The sequence below is a fragment of the Phocoena phocoena genome, chromosome 2, assembly GCF_963924675.1.
Source record: "Phocoena phocoena chromosome 2, mPhoPho1.1, whole genome shotgun sequence".
Lineage (NCBI taxonomy): Eukaryota > Metazoa > Chordata > Mammalia > Artiodactyla > Phocoenidae > Phocoena > Phocoena phocoena.
Window position 1 is genome coordinate 149,437,073 of NC_089220.1, and position 21,478 is coordinate 149,458,550.

Consider the following 21,478-nt stretch of genomic DNA (forward strand, 5'->3'; position numbering starts at 1 on the left):
AGCAGGGGCTACTCTTCGTTGCGGTGTGCGGGCTTCTCATTGCGGTGACTTCTCTTGTTGCGGAGCATGGGTTCTAGGCGTGCGGGCTTCAGTAGTTGTAGCTCATGGGCTTCAGTAGTCGTGGCTCATGGGCTTCAGTAGTTGTGGCTCGCGGGCTCTAGAGTGCAGGCTCAGTAGTTGTGGCGCACGGGCTTAGTTGCTCCACGGCATGTGGGAACTTCCTGGACCAGGGCTTGAACCCACATCTCCTGCATTGGCAGGCGGATTCTTAACCACTGCACCACCAGGGATGACCCCGACCCCATTATATTTTTTAGCCACTTTGGAATATTGTATTGTATGGATGAAGTATGGCTATTTGGCCAATTCCATATTTGTGGAACAGTCATTACTTCCATTTTTGCTCTTTCAAGTGATGCTAAAATAATCATTCTTGTTGTCGTATCTTTATACCTTTTAGAAAGTACTCTGATTCATAAGTTCTTCAAAGTGTAGCACATTTTGGGACTTCCCTGGTGGTCTAGTGGTTAAGACTCTGACATTTCACTGCAGGGGGCACTGGTTCGATCCCTGGTTGGGGAACTAAGATCCCACGTGCCACGCGGTGTGGCCAATAAAAAAAAAAAAAGTAGCAAATTTAATATCTATCATAAACCGGCAAGACAGCATGTGTGTTTGTGATGCAGGATGGGCCGAGCCCTCTTGGCTGACATGCTCAGGTGCTGCCCACTCTGGGCTCAGTGCCCCACACAGCTCACACACCCCCAGAGAAAGGTCCTTGACTGGGGACTTGAGGGAGAACAGGCTCACTGAGAGTGATTTGGGGCATCATAGAATGCTGGCCGTGAGCCTGGGAGCACCGCGGACCCCAGTGTTGGATGCTGCCAGCCTGGCTGTTCCTCCTGCAGGACGGTTCCGACCCCGCCTGGGCCCACATTCCCCTCTGTGCCCCTCCTGCCCAGGCCTGGGGCTGGCGCTGCCCATCACAAAGGTGAAAATCAGTTTTTAAGCACTGATTTTTTTTTTTTTTTAAATAAATGTATTTATTTTTGGCTGTGTTGGGTCTTTGTTTCTGTGGGAGGGCTTTCTCCAGTTGCGGCGAGTGGAGGCCACTCTTCATCACGGTGCGCGGGCCTCTCACTGTCACGGCCTCTCCTGTTATGGAGCACAGGCTCCAGATGCGCAGGCTCAGTAGTTGTGGCTCACAGGCTTAGTTGCTCCGCGGCATGTGGGATCTTCCCAGACCAGGGCTCGAACCCGTGTCCCCTGCATTGGCAGGCAGATTCTTAACCAGTGCGCCACCAGGGAAGCCCTAAGCGCTGATTTTTATTCTCCATTATTTCTGTAACTGTATGGTCTTACGTGCAAACCTCCTTGAGGTGAGGTGGCAGGAAGCTCTGCCTTCCGGGGGAGTTCTCGGGCCTGGTTTGCAGTAGAGAGCCCCCTCCCCGGAGAGCCCAGCCTCAGAGCTCATCACCGTCCGGGGGTCGGGGTCAAAGGCGGCGGGGGCCGGCCTCCGCCTGTGGTGATGTCACAGCAGCTTCTGCGTCTGCAGTCCTGTCCCACCTGCTTACCTAGGGTACCTTGACCTGCCTGTGTCCTTAAGAACCACCTATGAAATCAGGTGACCGTTTCTCCCTGGAGAGAGGCCAGTTCAGGTGGGGCAGAGGCCCCTGTTGTGTTGTTAAGAATGGTTTAGGCATTTGAGGATTTCATCTTTTGTTTCCTTAGAACCGTGCCCGGAAAAAAAGACTGAACATCATCATTGTGGCTGAAGGAGCCATTGACACCCAAAACAAAGCCATCACCTCTGAGCAAATCAAGGAGGTGAGTGTCTCAGGCTTCTCACCCCCGAGCCTGTCTAGAAACGGGAGATTTAGACACCCTGGGCAGGGCGGGAGTCTGGAACCATGCGCTATTATTTAAAGTTTTTTTGTTCTTCTTGTTCATTAAAAATGTTTTCGTAATGACTCATAACTTTATTGGCATCAGAATCATACAGCTCCTGGCTTCTGGTGAGCCCCTGCCTCTGGAATACTGTTGGGAATATTCCCAGAGGCCCCGGGCTCCCCCGACAGAGACAGAGGAAATGCAGTCGGGTGGGGTTAGAAGGTTCCAGCTCTGGGTGGCGGCTGCCCAGGAGCTAGGAGGTCAGCAGAGTTCCCTCTCCCACCGGAGCATTAGCTGAGCATGGCCTTATTCACAGAGAAAGCCGCTCTGCTGGCCTTAGTCACTGCTCCTCCGCCCTGCATGGAGGCTGACCCCGCAATCCTGTTGCCCGAGTCCTGTTGAGCTTGGTCGGCGGGTGCTGGCTTGTCTGGCCCAGGAGGGATCTGCTGTGCTCCCCGGTTGCCCAGGTAACTGGGCAGGTTCTGGACACAGTGCTGGGGAGACAGACTCAGGCTCTGGTGGAAGCCTCCCGTCAGGGCAAAGGACATCATCACCTTGGCTTTGCAAGTTGGTTTCTCTGATGCCTTTTACGTATTCCCTGACCAGCTTTTCACCTGATTATCAAAATATCTGTGAAAGTCATCTGCTAGTATTTATAGAAGTAATAAATACAGTCAGGGCAAAGATACTCCTTCCCACTTAACTGAAGTTGAGATTGGATTGTGGAATATTAGAGCCAAAAGGGACCATGGAATTCCTGTGACCCAGCCCCATCATTTTTATAAAGTAAATGAGGGCCAGTCAAGGCAGGTAGCCTGTCCTGGCCACTGGCTGGGTTCACCTGGGCCCTGGACTGAGGGGACGCTTTGATTTTACTGTGTCATACTTTTCAAATACAACCTTACAAATTCAAGGTGATTTCAGGGAAATGTTTAGATTTTTACAAAGTATATGCTTGAAATACAAGCTATAGAAACAGTGTTTTTTAAAATTGTGTTACTTATGTTCACTTGCGAGGTAGGAGCACAAAGGTTTTATTTGATGATAAAAGTATTCTTTAAAAAATATTAATTTCAGCAAGCCGTTAAACATTCTTTCAGGAAGTGAAATTTAGAAACTAGAACATTCTTCAACAGAGATGTGTAGGAAGGGGAGAGAGACCTTCCCCTGCTCCCAGCCCCCAGCCCTAGAACCAGCTGATGTGCCCGGCCATGTCCTGTGTTTCCCCTCAGCTCGTGGTCACACAGCTGGGTTATGACACTCGGGTGACCATCCTTGGACACGTGCAGAGAGGTGGGACGCCTTCAGCCTTTGACAGGATTTTGGTAAGTGAGGCTGGAAATGGTCAGGCATCGTCACAAGGAAAGGAACACCTCTGGGATTGTAAAAGGGACCAGTCTGCTACGGAGACTGGGTGATCTTGAGTAGAGCTATCGGTAAAGGGCATCTCTGCCCACAGCGCCAGGTGGCTTGTCCCTAGGGTGCTACGGCCCGTAGTCTCATAGGGAGACCTGCTAACCGAGGGGGGTTCCTAGGCCCCTGGTGACCCAGACACCGAGAGACCCTGCCGAATGTGGGGGGCAAACCCAGAAGGTGGAAACGGGGTGTCCACGGGCAGGTTTCTAGAAATGGACCCAGGGACCACAGAGACCCAGAGTCCAATTCTCGGTTTCCTGCTCCGCACGGCTCTGACCACCCCACCCTTCAGCACGCCGGTTCCTAGCGGAGTTGATCTCGTTGTTGGAGGTGGTTAAAAGTAATCGGGAAGGGCTCTGAGTAACTAACGGGGACTCGGTGCAGGAGAAGCGAGGGGACCTTGAGGACGGAGGAGCTGAGAACAGGGCTGGTCCCGTCTGGACCAGGGGAGCCTCTGTGGGTGCCGGGCTGGTCTCCGGGCGGGCCCGGGGCCAGCTCCAACCATCGTGATGTCATTACCAGGCCAGCCGCATGGGGGTGGAGGCCGTGGTCGCCCTCCTCCAGGCCACCCCCGAGACCCCGGCCTGCGTGGTGTCGCTGAGCGGGAACCAGGCGGTGCGGCTGCCACTGATGGAATGCGTGCAGATGGTGAGTGCGGGGCTGGGCCCTGCCCAGCACAGGGCGGACCGGGGGTGGGTACCTCCCCCAGCACAGACGGAAGGCCTTCCCCGGGACCCAGGGCCCCCTCCCCGGGCCCGTCACACCGAGCACGCGGGCCCCCTCCGCAAGTCTAGTCTGTCGGGAGGGGGTGTCCTCAGGGTGCCCGGGCGCTTCCTGTGGGCAGGTCAGAGAGGCCGGAGACGGCTCTGCAGGGACCGTGGGGACATTCTCGGGGTGGGGAGGGCACCATCCAGCCTCTCCAGGGTCAGCTGCTCCCGCCCTCCCGTCCCCGAGGCCCTCACACCTGTGATGTGACAGGGATGGCCGACTCGGGGGACCCCAACGTGCGCCGCCTCCTCCGGGTGTGGAGCGCAGGCCAGTGGCTGCACAGAAGCGGGGGATGGTTTTCCAGTTGACCGTCCGGTAGCTGCAGCGGCCGTGGAGTTGCGTTAGGAGTTGTTACTGTTTTTTATTTTGCAAAGTCTATTCACGACTCTCATTTTATTTGGTCTTCGCAGTGGCTCTGAGGTGTATGTATTTTATAACATGTACAGAGAGGTAATTAAGTAATTAAGTCACAGGACTTGTTGAAAGTAACCCCTCAGAAACATACTTTCCAAAAGCCGACGGCAGTAAAGGAAGTCTGTGCGTGTGTGTGCGTGTGTGTGCGTGTGTGTATGAGGGTGTGTGCACGTGTGTGGACTCTGAGGCTGTGGCTCAAAAGAACAGAATGTGGAATGATGAGCAGCAGCTTATTGTGAGCACATTTCTTCTGTCCAGTGTCTCTCTGTCCGTTTTGAGACAGACAGCCAGTAGGTACCACTAGCTTGTCCTTGAACGACCATACGTCGTGACGCCTCAGCCAGACTGTTCACAAGGCCACAGCCAACCCCTCACTGACCACTGCTTGCCAGGTGTCTTCCTAAGGGCCTGGCAGCGTTGACCACCACAATGACAGTGGAAGTAGGGGCATTTTTCTCACCACACAGAGGAGGAAACTGAAGCTCAGAGTGATGGATGACTTGCCTGGGATCCTGAGGTTGAAGGTGGTGGTGGGGGGCGGTGCTGGTCCCAAAGCACTCTGCTCCCCGGGACAGTCGGCCCCCCGCCCCTGCCACAGCGTCACCTGCGTCCTCTGCTCCCCGGGGACAGGGGTGGTTCTGTTCGTTCTTTCCTCACCAGCGTCAAATGGGGATGTTTCAGAGCCTGGCCTGGGAGATCCGCTTCCTTCTGGCCTCGCTCTCACAGGCCGGAATCCCTAAGATTTCAGGCCTCGCTTACTCTGGCAAGGCCGGTGGTCCCACCTCGTCCTTTTCTACGAAGCAGCCTGGGTGGGCGGCCTAGGCTTCCCTCCCGTAGCCAGGCAGTGCAGGCTCGCTGACCCCAGGCTGCTGGCTACATACAAGGTTGGACGTGAAGGGACCCGGATGCAAGGACCAAGCTGGTTCCAGGTACCTAGGCTGGATCTGAGGATGCACCGTCTTGACATGGTCTTTCTTCCTTTCATTAATTCCTTAAAGACCCAGGAAGTACAAAAGGCGATGGATGAGAGGAGATTTAAGGACGCTGTGCAACTCCGAGGAAGGTGGGTCTTCCGGAAAAAACCTGTTTTACTGGGAGCCTTTGTTCGGCAGGCCTGGTGTTAGAATGTGCCTCCAGGCGGTGCTTGTTCTGTATCAACATAAGAAGTCAGAAATTAAGACAGTATGTAGACAAGGCACTGTTCCTAAAGGTCATGGCCGGGGTGACTAATTACAGAGAAATTTACTTTTTGGCGGGGGTGGGGGTCGTTTAGAAGCTGATGAAATTAGGATAGAGAGTGGCATGTGGCTGCTAGCATTTGGGGAAAGAAACTTGGCTGCATCCTAAACGCCCCTGCCCCTCAGCCCTTATAGGACATCCATTCCAGTCACTGGGAACGCCTGAGGCTGCCTTTCCTGAGAGCCTGGACACAAGGCTGGCACCTGCGGGCCATCTGCCTCCGGCACAAGCGTCCTCTGAGGCCCCTTCTCCCCAGATGAGCCCATACTGCTCCGTCTACATTCTAACCTTTGGTCTGACCCCGTCCTTTTCTTCTAGGAGCTTTGAGAACAACCTGAACACCTACAAGCGGCTCGCCATCAAGCTGCCAGACTCCCAGATCCGTAAGGTAGGAAACGCTGCACCGCGCCACGTCCCCGCCTCCGGCAATGCCTGGGTCCTGCTCTGGCCTGGGTGTCCTTCTGCCCTGGCCAGTTCGGGTCTTGGCTCCCAGGAGACCACATCGTGCCCTGCCGACCTTTTCCTCCTGCCCCCTCCCACCTGGGCGATTAGGCTTTTCAGTTCCGGCGCCTGGGCCCCGCGCTCAGCCCATACGCTCCGGCTCCAGGGTGCAGCGGTGCGAGCCGTATCTGCTGCGACCCACACACACCCACACGTCCCCCCCTCCGACTTACAGAGCAACTGCAATGTGGGCATCGTGAACGTGGGTGCGCCCGCCGCCGGCATGAACGCGGCTGTGCGCGCGGCCGTGCGCGTGGGTATCGCCGACGGACACAAGGTGTTCGCTGTGTACGACGGCTTTGAGGGCTTCGCCAAAGGCCAGGTGAGTCCCGGGGGCGCCTGGCGAGGGAGGTCCTTGCTGAGAAGGCAGATTCCGGATTTCTCAAAGGTGGTAGGGAGGGCCTCTCTGGGGTCCGAGGACCCGGGCATTAGGTGGAAAGGGGAGCACGTGCGCACGAGGCTGCAGTGAGGTGTGCATGGGATGCCGTGGGTGATGCACAAGGCCAGCGCACTGAGCACCCACTCCGATAAAAACCTAGGGAAAAGATTAGCTGCTTGAGTGCTTACTGAATACACTTACTGCTCCTCCGCGATTTACTTACTATGTTAACCCATTTAAATCTCTCAAAAATCTAAGATATTACCCCATTTTCCTAATGAGAAAGCTGGGGCACCGAGACTTAATTCACAAGACCAAGGTCATAGGATGCAGGGTGCTAAACACGTGGTGAGGCTACAGACGCTACGCTCTTAGCCAGGTGTTTCCTGGTTCCCTCTTATCCGAGGTTTCAGTTCTGCGGTTTGTTACCTGTGGTCCAGGAATATTAAATGGAAACTTCCAGAATAGACAGTCTGTAAGTTTTAAATTACGTGTCGTTGTGAGTAGCGTGATGAAATCTCCAACTGTCAGCTCTGTCCTCCTGGGACATGAATCATCCTCTCGTCCAGGGTATCTGCCCGTTAGTCACTTGGTGATCAGATCAACCCTCATGGTATGGCAGTGCTTAAGTTCAGGTGATCTTTACTTTACTTAATAATGTCCCCAAAGTGCAAGACGGGTGATGCTGGCAATTTGGATATTCTCTTACTGCACCTATTTATAAATTAAATTTTATCCTAGGCGTGTATATATAGGGAAAGATGGATATGTAGGGTTCCAGCATCGCTGGGGGTCTTGGAACATACTCCCTGCAGATAAGGGGGCAGCTGTGTTTATTCACCCAGTGACTCAGCAGCTACTTACTGAGTTCTTAGGCTGTGGAACCAAATTGGTGAAGAATGCAGACAAGACTCCCTGCAACTCAGGGAGGGAGATGACAGAGGTAAAAATCAGTGGAGTGAACTCTCCAGCATATCAGAACGTGACTGGGGCTAAAAAAACACAGGGGAGGAGGTTGGAGTGCCATGGGCATCTTCACTGAGGCCCTCCAGCCAGTGACGCTGGGAGGTGACCCCAGACCAACGTGTGAAGGGCTGCGCAAGTGCCTTCAGGGACACCGGATCTTGGTCCCAGGCAGGGCGGGTGGTGCAAAGGCCCTGAGCTGTTGGGGGGTGGGGTGGGAGGGGCTCATGTGACTGCGAGGGGGAAGGAGGAAGGGGGTGAGGGAAAAGGAGGAGAGGGCCGGATGGTTTGTAGGTGATCCTAAGGGGTCTGGCCTTCGCTTTGAAAAGACAGGAGGGTTTGGAGCAGGGGCGTGGTGCATTCTGACAGGTTTCCATAAGAGGCAGGAGTAGGGAAGCAGGAGAGTACTTGGGGGACTATCTGCAATAGCCCAGGCAGGATGCAGGCGGCTTGGTCCAATCTGGTGACGGCGGAGTCCGTGGGAAGTCTTCCATGGTCTGGGTGCATTTTGAAGGCCTGGCCAATAGGATTTGCTCTAGTAGTAAGTATGCACAGGTGTGAAGAAAGGAGGCAGGAATGAGTTGCAACTGATGGACATGGGAGATCTGAGAGGCGCTGGGACTTGGATGGAGTGGGAGGTGCCCAGTGAGCAGGTGGCACCCCGTGCAGGGCCTTCAGGAGACCTGGGCGAAGATGCGTGTTTGGAGGCCGGTGATATTCCAAAGTGTGGCCGCCCCGAGTGTGTGAGCGGGGTGGGGGAAAGGAAAGCATCTTGCTGTTATGGCTGTGGGGTGTTGTGCAAACACCTAGTGGGCATTTATTGGTGCTCGTAGGTGGTTCTCAATTTTTAAGAAGCATTTTTTTTAATCTTAGTTTAATTAAGAAAACTGTAATATTAATTTTTCTTTTACTTCGCAATGGTGGGATTTGGCTAACTAAAGCATGCCTCTGATAGGCATGGCGGGGAATAAGATGCAGGGTCCTTCCTACATGCGGGGGGCTTTGCCTGTCCGTGCTCCTAATTGTTGAGCCTTAGAATCTGGTTCAGGCTGCAGCTCATTCAGCCTTGAAATGAAAGCCGTTTCCTAACATTTCTCAAATCCTTACAGACACGAAGCCTGTCAGAGGTGCAGACATCTGAGCTATTTTTAAAGCTCTCTAATTCCTTTTTCTTTTTCGCCACAGCTGTTTCTTTCTGTTTGCACATTAGGTAAAGGAAATTGGCTGGGCAGATGTCGGCGGCTGGACCGGCCAGGGCGGCTCCATTCTTGGGACAAAACGGTAATTCTCCTGTCTTGATTCTGACCTGAACGTTCTTGCGGGGAGCAGCTGGTGCAGATGCTGCCGCTTTAAGTTCCCGTAAAGGAGCCCAGGAGGAATTGGTTCACGTCCTGGCTCCGGTCCGGGAGGGACCTGGGTTGTGTTATGGGGAGTTGATGAGATGTGGCCTGAAAAAGAGACAAAGCAGGGGACCTGGGAATGGCTTCCTCTGACAATTCCTTGTTTCCATTGATTGGAAGAACCCAGTGGTGGCAGAAACCCCTCATCTCGCTTGAGGTGATGCAGACAGGGATGTCTGAGCTGCGGTGACCTTGCTGTGTAGACAGGATTGATGGTGGCTCAGTGTCGTGGGGACTGCAGGCCTGAGCCGCCAGGTCCCCACAGCCGGAGGGAGGACCTGGGAGGCTCCACACTGAACCACACGTTTCTGAAGTGCAGCCGCTTCTGTTCTCGGGCACAGCCGGGGATGGGGTGTGTTCCCGAGGCGCTGATTTAATACGAAGCTGTTTCTTCTCTGATCTCAGGGTGCAGCCATCGCTTTGTGGCACATTTTAATGAGGAAAGGAAGTAGTTGGTACTTAAGCCTAACGAGTGTTGCACTCCATATGAGTGTTAGCCTGTTTGTTGTCCAGGGGAATCGTCCCAGCCTCTGTCCTGCTGTGAAGCTGGGTGCCCGCGTCACCCAGGAATCTGTGGAGCTGGCCTAGTTCTCCAAAGCTCTTTTGGTCCCGTCACCCCCCAGCGCCCTCGGGGGATGGTGTTCTGACAGCAGAGCTCCAGTTAGGAGCCAGGGCCCTATCGGCTGCCTCCTAGGCCCCTTCCGACCAACTGTAATGCCTCAGCACAGTCGGCTTCACGAGCCCCACCCCGGGGCTGCTCTGGGGTGGCTGGAGGGGCCAGCTGGCAGCGTATTCTCACGATGCTCGGATGCTGGGAGGGACCCTGTAGTCGACATCATGACCACTCATGTGCCCTGGCCACCCAGGCCCTATGACTTCTCTACATCCACCCCAAGTATAAACCCCTGATTCTCCAGACAGCACAAGGGAAAGATCGGGGTGGGTGCTGGTCTCAGGATGGGGCATGGCTGACTATCGTTTGTCTCTTCCACTTGCCGGCCGTGTTTGAACAGGTGGTAAAACGGGACGACATGAGCAGGTGTGCGTGGAGGTGACTTTAAATGAGCTTAGATGGGGTAAGGTACACGTACTCTGTACGTGACTCAAAAACTGGAAGTTTCCATCCAATTATCGTTGTGAACACTTGAACGCTTCTGTGGTTCATTTTTTTTCCTAACCAGGCAGCAGGGTTCTTTGAGATCCAGGTGTTGGACAGCTGCAAAGTTTCTTCCCCTTTTCTTTTGAAAAGACCCTCTTTTGAGACCTGAATGCTGGCCGCTCTGCCGCGTGTGGTTCCGCAGCCCCTCTGTCCACCAGCAGCGTGGACGAGGGAGCGGACATCCCCCTGCCGCTTGGTGCCATGCAGCTCAGCCTCGGAGGGTGGGGCACCAAGGGGGTCCTGCCTGACCGCCCCTCCCTTGAACCGTCCCCAGCACCCTCCCCGGGAAGTACCTGGAGGACATCGCTGCTCAGATGCACACCCATGGCATCAACGCGCTCTTGATCATCGGTGGATTCGAGGTACGTTCTGCTCCCCTGCTGGCTGGCTAGCGCTGTTGGTTTGAATGGGGACCCCGTGCCGGCTCCTGTAAGCATTGTGCCGTCTGTCCCTCGGTGTGACCGAGGGTCATGCAGCCTCGGGCCCAGCGGCCACTCAGTAATGGTGATGCAGAGAATGAGGGGTGGCAGCACTCGGGGACAGACACTGGCCCAGCTATGTAAAGGGACTCATCGAGAAGCGAAAGCTCGACTCCATGTCTGGGGTCTGTCCGCTCAGGGAGTTCTCACCTCTGTCGAGTCTGTAGAGATGACCTTCTCTCTTGAACTGGAAGCCCGTTGGCTATTCGGAGAGGAGGGCAGTGATGGGGCCAGATCATTATCTTTTAACTACATGTTGGGCTGTCAACCTTCATTTTTGATATTCAGCCAAGATCAGTCCCATGATGACCTTTCTGTTTCCTTTAAAGAAAATGTGAGAACCTCAAACAGACTCTCACCCATGAGCCGCTTAGTCTCACCCCGACGGGACGATGCCCGCAGCCTCACCTTGGGTGCAGCGCTGCCCGTGATAGCGATGCATTTCCCTCCCCACCCCTGTCCCATCCCCACAACTGCACACACCCACCTGCAGGCCTACCTGGGACTGTTGGAGCTGTCGGCCGCCCGGGAGAAGCACAAGGAGTTCTGCGTCCCCATGGTCATGGTTCCCGCCACCGTCTCCAACAACGTGCCCGGCTCCGATTTCAGCATCGGGGCAGACACCGCCCTCAACACCATCACCGACGTGAGTGCTGACAGCAGAGCAGGTGCCGCGGACACTAACCCAGGGTGCCTGGCCCGCTTTTATCTACCTGTGCACTCGTGGCAGAACCAGGGCGCTAGGGTGGTTTGCTGAAAAGTTAAAAAAAAGAAAAAAAAAAAGGTCCAGTGGTTAAGACTCTGCGCTTCCAATGCAGGGAACGCGGGTTCGATCCCTCGTGGGGAACTAAGATCCCACATGCTGATGCAGCCAAAAAAAAAAAAAAAAAAAGTCTAACAATCACCGACTCGGCTTCCAAAGATCTTTTGCCACCGTTTTCCTGTGCCACTGCCAGGGTGACATCATCTGTAGTGCAGGTAGTTTTGGGTCACAGTGACGTGGATATTCATTTAAATGCCTTTTTTTTTTTGGCTGAGCTAAATTTACCAAAAGCCTAAAACACATTATTGTGATAAGTCCTGGGTCCACTGGCCCGTGCTTTGATATTCGAGGGTAGAAGCTGGACTAAAGATTTTATAATTTTATTCATTGACCTGAATCCTCTTTTAAACAATGGTATTATTTTTGGTTTCGGCCGATAGCCTCATCCTCATCTTCCCCTTTGTGGACTGGGACGATAAAGCACATCTAAAATAATATTGATGTTATTTGAATGGGGGTTTTTCTGTTGTTTTTTTTTTTTTTAGCCAAATGGCCATAACAAAACATAGAAATACCTCTTAATCATTGTATTTGTAAATCACGCTTGGGAAATCACATTGGAGTTTGAAGGTCAGTATCTAACACAGAATGCATCACTCCCTTTTTTAAAAAAATTCGGCATCTAAAATTTTTCAGTAAATTCTCACATTTTATTTTCCTTGCAAGACGTAGATCTTGTGACTGTTTTTCTAAGCATTTTTCCTTAAACCCATGGCATCAAATCTGTCTCTATAGTGCTGGTAGATAAAAGAAAAGCTTTTTGGATAGAATTCTCTATTGGATAGAATTTACCTGGTAAGCAATGCTTGTTTCTTGCTTTCCTGAGCCTCTTAAACTTTCCGCAGTTTCTTTACTGAAAAGCCCTCCAGTGTCGCCTGTGTCCCCACGCTGGACCTCCTGACCCGCGTCCCTGCCCGCTTGCCTACCGCTGCTTGTGCCTCCCCAGTGACACCATCTGTGCTTTCGCTGCTGTGGGACTAATTCAGCTCCTGATCGATGCTCAAGCTCTGAGTCGAAAGGTCATGTCTGTCGCAAAATGAATGTCATCACTGTGTCACTGCTTCTCCTGCATAGCTGGATCTGAACCTGCTCACTCCACGCTTGCAGTAGAGCAACAGAAGTTCATTTCCTAGTTGTCACTTAACTAGACCCCCTTGGGGTGGCGGGGACCCGGGGAGTGGTCGTTGGTGGGTCCTGACCAAGGTCGGTGCTACCACCCTGTGATGTTTCACGTGCCCTCAGGCAGGACTGGATTCTCCCACTTTATAATTCCAGGCTACTTTGCTACAAAGCATGATTTTTCCAGGTGATAAAGATTTCTTACGTGTGTTGTTGAAAATTTGCAAACCAGAATAAGTCCAGGGAAAATTCCCAATGATCCATCCTGCTTCCCTTCAGGGGATTTTGAGATTATTACGTGACCCTTTACATTCAGGATGTTATTCATTCAAGTTTCTCGGAGCCAGGCTCACAGTTATAAAGTGGGCGATGCCTGTCCGTGACTGGGCCAGGGCTGTCCTTACAAGGTAGGTGGAAGTGATGCTCCGAGGGCCTAAGTAGGGTGTCTTGTTCTGGTTCATGAAGGATGGTCAGGGGGTGGTCAGGATGACCCTCCCCAGGCCTGCTCAGTGGATCCTGGAGCTGGGGTGACAGAAGGCCGGGCTGGCGCGTTGAAGTCGCTGGGTTTCTCCCAGGGTTGTGTATGTTAAGCCACAGTGAGGCTGAGTCTCTTAGGAGGCCTGGGTTCGGGCCTCGGCTGGGCCGGACACTTGCAAGAAGTGGGGCAGCAGGCAGGACCGTGCTGGGGGAGGGGCCTGAGGTGGCCTCACGTGGTCAGCTGTCACATCCTCTGGACCCTTAACCGTGTCCTCATGTCACCTCCTCGTCAGCCTGTGTGCTGAGCTTATAGACATGTCACCCGAAACAGATCCCCAGGGGATTTAATGCCTCGTAAGGTCCCGGCGTCTCTGGGGCAGAATTAATGCCTCAGGGCAGGTTTTTAGGGACTCCACAGGGTGAGGCTGTGCATTGCATCTACTCCTCAGAACCAGCTCACTCGTCCCCTTCAGAACCACAGCTGAAGCGACCTCGGGGCTGCCCGGGCCCCAGGAGGTGGCCGTGGCTACAGCTCTGCTGGTGGCCCTGAATTACGTGGCTCAGCGTCGGCCCCAGGACCTCGGGCTCGCGTCCTGGACAGGGTTTTCCCCGGGCCCCCAGTGTCCCTCCCGTTTTCTTGGAGATCAGAGGAAAAGCAGGGGAGTGATGGTGACCAGAGGGTGGAGAGTACCTGCAGGTGTAGAACTGCCGTCAGATTTCAAGGTGCCAGCGCCCCTGTCCACCCCCTACGTCGTGCGCCCCCTGACCCAGAGTATCCCGGGGGTGGGTGTTCACACAGCCCAGGAGTCCGTCTAACTGTGGGGCTCACGCCTGGATCCGGCGGCCCTGCAGTGGTCCTGAGCTGCGCTGGGCGGAGGAGGGTCCGTGTGGGGTGTGGGAGCCAGGTCGGGTGGAGGGAGCAAGAGGCAGGTGAGCAACCCCTTGGAGCCCCTCACCTTCCTCCCGGCCACTCCCTGAACTAACCCACCGCGGGTGCCCCATCCTCGCGACCTTGGGCTGCAGCCCCCTGAAACCCGGCCTGTTTGGGACTCTAGGGAATGGATGGGGGGAGGAGTAGGGGGTGGGCAGAGAGCACAGCCCTCCGGGAGGCCTGTGAATTTTCCTGCAGAAGGCACCCCAAGGTGGTTTTAGGCGGGAGGAATGAAGACGGACGGGGCGGACGCCCATCGGGCGCACGTTCTGCTGTGCATCGGGCTGTGTTTGGAGCTGTGGCTTCAGGGACCCGGGTCACTAATGAGCCACTTTGACTAACACTGAGGCGGTGGATCTGGACCCCAGACCTGTGCTTGAGAAGGCCCGCTTCTCTGACACCTGAGCCAGACAGTTTCACTGGGATCCCAACCAACTCGGGGCTCAGGGCACCCAGCGCTGCTCGGTGTGAGATTCACAGGGCCCCGAGGGGAGGGAGGGGGCTTCCCAAGCTCTGCCTTCAGAGCTGTGGCAGCTGGCACTGCGTCTCTGGTGTGGGGCCCAGCCCCTAAGCGCCCACCCCCAGTGGTGGCCCTCACCTCCTCCCAGATGCCAAGAAGGGACAGGTTGTTTCTCCAGCCCTGTCCCAGCGCCGCCAGGCCCCGCTCTGCTGTCCGCCTGCCTGGCTCAATGGTGTGCCTAGTCCTGAGGCCTTGCCTGAGCCTGCACCCCGAGGCCCCCAATTCTGAGTCTCCCCCATGCACCCCATGTCCCCCCACTGCTGGATCCCCGAACTGCTGAGTCCCTCCTGCACCCCATGTCGCCAAACTTCTAGGTCCCCCCTCCTGCACCCCATTGCCCCCCACTGCTGAGTCCCCCCGCCTGCACCCCAGGCCCCCACTTCTGAGTCACCCCTCCTGCACTCCATGTCCCCCCACTGCTGGGTCACCCCTCCTGCAACCCAGGTCCCCCGCTTCTCAGTCTCCCCTCCCGCACCCATGTTCTCTCACTACTGGGTCCCCCCTCCTGCACTCCATATCCCACCACCGCTGCGTTCCACCTCCTGTACCTCAGGTCCCCCACGTCTGAGTCTCCCCTCCTGCACCTCATGTCCCCCCACTTCTAAGTCTCCCTTCCTGCACTCCATGTCCCCACACTGATGGGTCCCCCCTCCGGCAGCCCAGGAGCCACACTTCTGAGTCTCCTTTACTACACCCCATGTGCCCCCACTTCGGAGTCTCCCCTCCTGCACCCCGTGAACCCCTACTTCTGGGTCCCCCCTCATGCACACGAGGTGCCCCACTTCTGAGTCTCCCATCCTGCACTCCATACCACCCACTGCTGGTTCCCCCTCCCTCAAACCAGGTCCCCCACTTCTGAGTCTCCCCTCCCGCAACCCATGTTCTTCCAATGCTGGGTCCCTCCTGCAACCCAGGCCCTCCACTTCGGAGTCTCCCCTCCTGCACCCCATATCCCCCCACTTCTGAGTCTCCCCTCCTGCACTCCATTTCCACCCACTGCTGGGTCACCCTCCTGCACCCCATTTCTCCCCACTTCTGAGTCTCCCCTCATGTACCCCTGGCCCCACACTTCTGAGTCTCCCCACCTGCACCCCAGGCGCTGCACTTCTGAGTCTCCACTCCTGTACCCCATGTCCCCCCACTTCTGAGTCTCGCCTGCTGCATCCCATGTCCCCCCACTTCTGAGTCTCCCCTCCTGCACCACAGGCACCCCATTTCTGAGTCTCCCCTTCTACCCCAAGTCCTAATTCTGAGGCTCGCCTCCTGCCCCCATTGCCCCCCCACTTCTGTCTCCCCTCCTGCACCCCATGTCCCCCCAGTTCTGAGTCAATCCACCTTCACCCCTTGTCCCCCCAGTTCTGAGTACCCCTCCTTCACCCCATGTCTTCCCGCTTCTGAGTCACTTCTCCTGCACTCCATGTCCCCCCACTGCTGGGTCCCCCTCCTGCACCCCTGGACCTCCACTTGAGTCTCCCCTCCTGCAACCCATTTCCAAATACTGATTCTCCCCTACAGCACCCCCTTGTCTCCCCACTTCTGAGTCTCCCCTCCTGCACCCTATGTCCCCCCACTACTGAGTTTGTCCTCCTGTACCCAATGTCCCCCCACTTGAGTCTGCACCCCATATGCCCCACTTCTGAGTCTTCGCTCCTGCACCCCATGTCCCCCCACATCTGAGTCTCCCCTACTGCACTCTAGGCCCCCCACTTCTGAATCTCCCCTCCTGAACCCCATGTCCCCCTACTGCTGTGTCCCCCCTCCTGCACCCCAGGCACCCCAACTCTTACTCTGTCTTCACCTAGCTGATTCATTCCCCTGCCTCAGTTAATCTGTTGATTCCTCTTAGTGTATTTTTCATTTCGGTTGCAGTCTTCACCTGTGTTTGGTTTTTCTTTACATTTTCTAACTCCTTAGTTAAAAACTTGAAATTTCTTGCTCCGTTCATCGGTTCTTTCCCGAGTTCTCTGATCATCTTTATGATCATCACCTTGAACTCTCTATTGGATAGATTGCCGATCTCTACTTCACTCAGTTTTTCTTCTGGGGTTTTCATCTTATTCCTTCCACATGGTCCTCTATCACCTAATTTTGCCTAATTTTCAGTTGTTATTTCTGTGCATTTGGTAGGTTGGTTACAGTTCCTGATCTTGGAGAAGTTGCCCTTTGCAGGAGATGTCCTATACATCCCAGCAGCACACTTCCCTCTGGTCACCAGAGCTGTATGCTTTAGGGGTGTCCCCTATGTGACTCCTTCTGTTTTGGTGAGCTGACTGCTGAGGGCAGTCTTGTAGGTATGGTTGGCCCCTGGTCTGGTTGGTTGTGAGCCCCTGCTTTACGCCCAGGCTGCCAGCTACGGTGGGAGGGGTCAGGTCACAAGGCAGCTGGCTGTGGAACACTGCGTGGTCTCAGGGCTAGTGCTGGCTCACTGGTGGGCAGAGCCAGGTTCTGGGGTGTGTGTTTGCAGGGTTCCCAGGTCCAGTGTCAGCCTGCTGGTGGATTGGGCCAGTTCCTGACACAGCTGGCTGCAGCTTCTGGGGTGTCCCAAAGCTAGTACTGGTCTGAAGGTGGGTGGGGCTGACTGAGGAGTCCAAAACTCTTAGAGCTGGTGTCAGGCTGCTGGTGGTGGGTTTAGGACCCAGGGGTCCTGTGGTTTGTGCCAGCCTGCCTGTATGTTGGCTGGGTCCCACAAGTCAGGGTGTGGTGCTGAAGTGGTTCTGCAGTGGGTGTCCACCTGCTGGTGGGTGAAGCCAGGTCCTGGTGCTAGTTCTGTACCCTGTTGTGTGGACCAGGTCCTGGGTCTCTGGCTGCAGGGCTCGGTGTCCCAGAGTTTGTGTCAGAACACTAGTTGGTGGGGTCAAAGCTCAGGGGGTCCTAGGGCTGGTGCTGCCCCACTTCTGAGTCTCCTCTCCTGCACCCCATGTCACCCCGCTTCTGAGTCTGCCCTCCTGCACTCCATGTCCCCCAAATGCTGGGACCCCCTCCTGCACGCTGGTAACCACACTTCTGAGTCTCCCCTCCTGCACCCCAAATCCCCCTACTTCTGAGTCTCCCCTACTGCACCCCATGTCCCCACACTACTGAGTCTCCCCTCCTGCACCCCATGTCCCCCCACTGCTCGGTCCCCCCGCCTGCATCCCATATCCCCCCACTGCTGGGTCCCCCTCCTACACCCCATGTCCCTCCACTTCTGTCTTCCCTCCTGCATCCCCGGCCCCCCACTACTGAGTCTCCCCTACTGCAGCCCATGGGCCCGAAATGCTGGGTCCCCCCTCCTGCACTCCATATACCCACACTGCTGCGTCCCCCCTCCTGAACCCCGGCACCCCCACTTCTGAATCTCCACTCCTGCACCCTATGTCTCCCCACTTCTGAGTCTCCTCTCCTGTACCCCATGTCCCCCCACTGCCGAGTCTCCCCTCCTGAACCGCATGTGCCCCCACTTCTGAGTCTCCCCTCTTGCACTCCATGTCCCCCCACTGCCGGGTCCCACCTCCTGCACCCCGGTACCCCCACTTCTAAATCTCCACTCCTGCAACCCATGTCCCCCACTACTGCGTCTCCCCTCCCACACCCCATGTCCCCCCTCTGCTGGATCCCTTTCACTGCTTGGTCCCCTCTCCTGCACCTCATGTCCCCCCACTGCTGGGTCCCGCCTCCTGCACCCCAGACACCCACTTCTGAGTCCCTCTTCCTCCACCCAAGGATCCCACTTATGAATCTCGCCTCCCGCACCCCATGTCCCCTCACTGCTGGGTCCCCCCTCCTTCACTCCTTGTACCCCCATTGCTGGGTCCCCCTTCCTGCACCCCAGGTGCTCCACTTCTGCTTTCCCTTCCTGCACCCCAGGGCCCCCACTGCTGTGTCGCCCCTCCTGCACCCCATGTCCCCCCACTCCTGGGTCCCCCTTCCTACACCCCAGGCCCCATACTTCTGAGTCTCCCCTCTTGCACTCCGTGTGTCCTCTCTGCTGGGTTAGCCCTCCCGCACCCCAGATCCCCTGCTTCTGAGTCTCCCATCCCACACCCCATGTCCCACCACTGCTGGATCCCCCCTCCTGCACGCCATGTCCCCCAACTCCTGAGAATCCTCTCCTGCACCCCTTGTCCCCCCACTGATGTTTCCCCCATTCTGCATGCCGTGTCCCCCTACTTCTTAGTCGCCCCTCCGGCACCCCATGTCCCCACTGCTGGGTCCCCCATCCTATACCCCAGGCCCCCTAATTCTCAGTCTCCCAACCTGCACCCCATTCCCCTTGCTGCTGGGTCCCCCCTCTTGCACCCCAGGCCCCCCACTTTTCAGTCTCCCCTCCTGCACTCTATGTTCCCCCACTGGTGGGTCCTCCCTCCTGCACTCCATATACCCACACTGCTGGGTCCTCCCTTCTGAACCCCAGAACCCCCACTTCTGAATCTCCACTCCTGCACCGTATGTCCCCCCACTACAGAGTCTCCCCTCTTGAACCCCATGTGCCCCCATTTCTGAGTCTCCCCTCTTGCACCCCATGTCCCCCCACTTCTGTCTCCCCTGCTGCACACCCAGCCCCTCACTACTGAGTCTCCCCTACTGCAGCCCATGGCCCCTAAGTGCTGGGTCCCCCCTCCTTCACTGTATGTACCCCCACTGCTGGCTCCCACCTCTTGAACCCCAGCATCTCCACTTCTGAGTCTCCCCTCCTGCATCCCATGTCCCCACACTTCTGAGTCTCCCCTCCTGCACCCCATGTCCCACCACTACTGAGTCTCCCCTCCTGCACCCCATGTCCTCCCACTTCTGAGGCTCCCCTACTGCACCCGTTGTCCCCCCACTTCTGTCTCCCCTCCTGTACGCCATGTCCCCCCCTTCTGAGTCTCACCACCACCCCATGTCCCCCCACTACTGAGTCTCCCCTCCTTCACTCCTTGTCCTCCCATTGCTGGGTCCCCCTTCCTGCACCCCAGGTGCTCCACTTCTGCTTTCCCTTCCTGCACCCCAGGGCCCCCACTGCTGTGTCGCCCCTCCTTCACCCCATGTCCCCCCACTGCTGTGTCCCCTCTCCTGCACCCCATGTCCCCCCACTCCTGGGTCCCCCTTCCTACACCCCAGGCCCCCTATTTCTGATTCTCCCCTCTTGCACTCCATGTGTCCCCACTGCTGGGTTAGCCCTCCCGCACCCCAGATTCCCTGCTTCTGAGTCTCCCCTCCCACACCCCATGTCCCACCACTGCTGGATCCCGCCTCCTGCACGCCATGTCCCCCAACTTCTGAGAATCCTCTCCTGCACCCCATGTCTCCCCACTGCTGGGTCCCCCCTCCTGCACCCCAGGTGCCCCCTTCTGATTGTCCCTCCTGCACCCCATGTCCCCCCACTTCTGTCTCCCCTCCTTCCCTGGGCCCCCACTACTGAGTCTCCCCTACTGCAGCCAATGGCCCCCCACTGCTGGGTCCCCTCTCCTGCACTCCATATACCCCCACTGCTGGGTCCCACCTCCTGAACCCCAGCATCTCCACTTCTGAGTCTCCCCTCCTGCACCCCATGTCCCCTCACTGAGACTCCCTCCTGCACCCCATGTCCCACCACTACTGAGTCTCCTCTCCTGCACACCAGGGCCCCCACTTCTGAATCTCCCCTCCTGCACCCCATGTGTCCCCCGCTTCTGAGTCTAACCTCCTGCAACCCGATGTCCCCGACTTCTGAGTCTCCCCTACTGCACCCCATGTCCCCCCACTTCTGAGTCTGCACCCCATTTGCCCCACTTCTGAGTCTCCCCTCCTGCACCCCATGTCCCCACACTTCTGAGTCTCCCCTCCTGCACCCCATGTCCCACCACTACTGAGTCTCCTCTCCTGCACACCAGGGCCCCCACTTCTGAATCTCCCCTCCTGCACCCCATGTGTCCCCCGCTTCTGAGTCTAACCTCCTGCAACCCGATGTCCCCGACTTCTGAGTCTCCCCTACTGCACCCCATGTCCCCCCACTTCTGAGTCTGCACCCCATTTGCCCCACTTCTGAGTCTCCCCTCCTGCACCCCATGTCACCCCGCTTCTGAGTCTGCCCTCCTGCACTCCATGTCCCCCAAATGCTGGGACCCCCTCCTGCACGCTGGTAACCACACTTCTGAGTCTCCCCTCCTGCACCCCAAATCCCCCTACTTCTGAGTCTCCCCTACTGCACCCCATGTCCCCACACTACTGAGTCTCCCCTCCTGCACCCCATGTCCCCCCACTGCTCGGTCCCCCCGCCTGCATCCCATATCCCCCCACTGCTGGGTCCCCCTCCTACACCCCATGTCCCTCCACTTCTGTCTTCCCTCCTGCATCCCCGGCCCCCCACTACTGAGTCTCCCCTACTGCAGCCCATGGGCCCGAAATGCTGGGTCCCCCCTCCTGCACTCCATATACCCACACTGCTGCGTCCCCCCTCCTGAACCCCGGCACCCCCACTTCTGAATCTCCACTCCTGCACCCTATGTCTCCCCACTTCTGAGTCTCCTCTCCTGTACCCCATGTCCCCCCACTGCCGAGTCTCCCCTCCTGAACCGCATGTGCCCCCACTTCTGAGTCTCCCCTCTTGCACTCCATGTCCCCCCACTGCCGGGTCCCACCTCCTGCACCCCGGTACCCCCACTTCTAAATCTCCACTCCTGCAACCCATGTCCCCCACTACTGCGTCTCCCCTCCCACACCCCATGTCCCCCCTCTGCTGGATCCCTTTCACTGCTTGGTCCCCTCTCCTGCACCTCATGTCCCCCCACTGCTGGGTCCCGCCTCCTGCACCCCAGACACCCACTTCTGAGTCCCTCTTCCTCCACCCAAGGATCCCACTTATGAATCTCGCCTCCCGCACCCCATGTCCCCTCACTGCTGGGTCCCCCCTCCTTCACTCCTTGTACCCCCATTGCTGGGTCCCCCTTCCTGCACCCCAGGTGCTCCACTTCTGCTTTCCCTTCCTGCACCCCAGGGCCCCCACTGCTGTGTCGCCCCTCCTGCACCCCATGTCCCCCCACTCCTGGGTCCCCCTTCC

General features: G+C 56.6%; 1 protein-coding gene across 1 annotated transcript in view; it reads left to right on the forward strand.

Moving 5' to 3' along the window:
• Positions 1-21,478, forward strand: part of PFKP (phosphofructokinase, platelet) — a 75,855-nt gene that overhangs the window by 39,002 nt on the left and 15,375 nt on the right. The window contains exons 8-16 of the mRNA XM_065871819.1: positions 1,732-1,827; positions 3,123-3,215; positions 3,829-3,954; positions 5,487-5,551; positions 6,046-6,115; positions 6,404-6,550; positions 8,781-8,851; positions 10,404-10,491; positions 11,102-11,254. Of these exons, the coding sequence (XP_065727891.1) occupies positions 1,732-1,827; positions 3,123-3,215; positions 3,829-3,954; positions 5,487-5,551; positions 6,046-6,115; positions 6,404-6,550; positions 8,781-8,851; positions 10,404-10,491; positions 11,102-11,254 (909 nt within the window). The remainder of the gene's footprint in view (positions 1-1,731; positions 1,828-3,122; positions 3,216-3,828; positions 3,955-5,486; positions 5,552-6,045; positions 6,116-6,403; positions 6,551-8,780; positions 8,852-10,403; positions 10,492-11,101; positions 11,255-21,478) is intronic.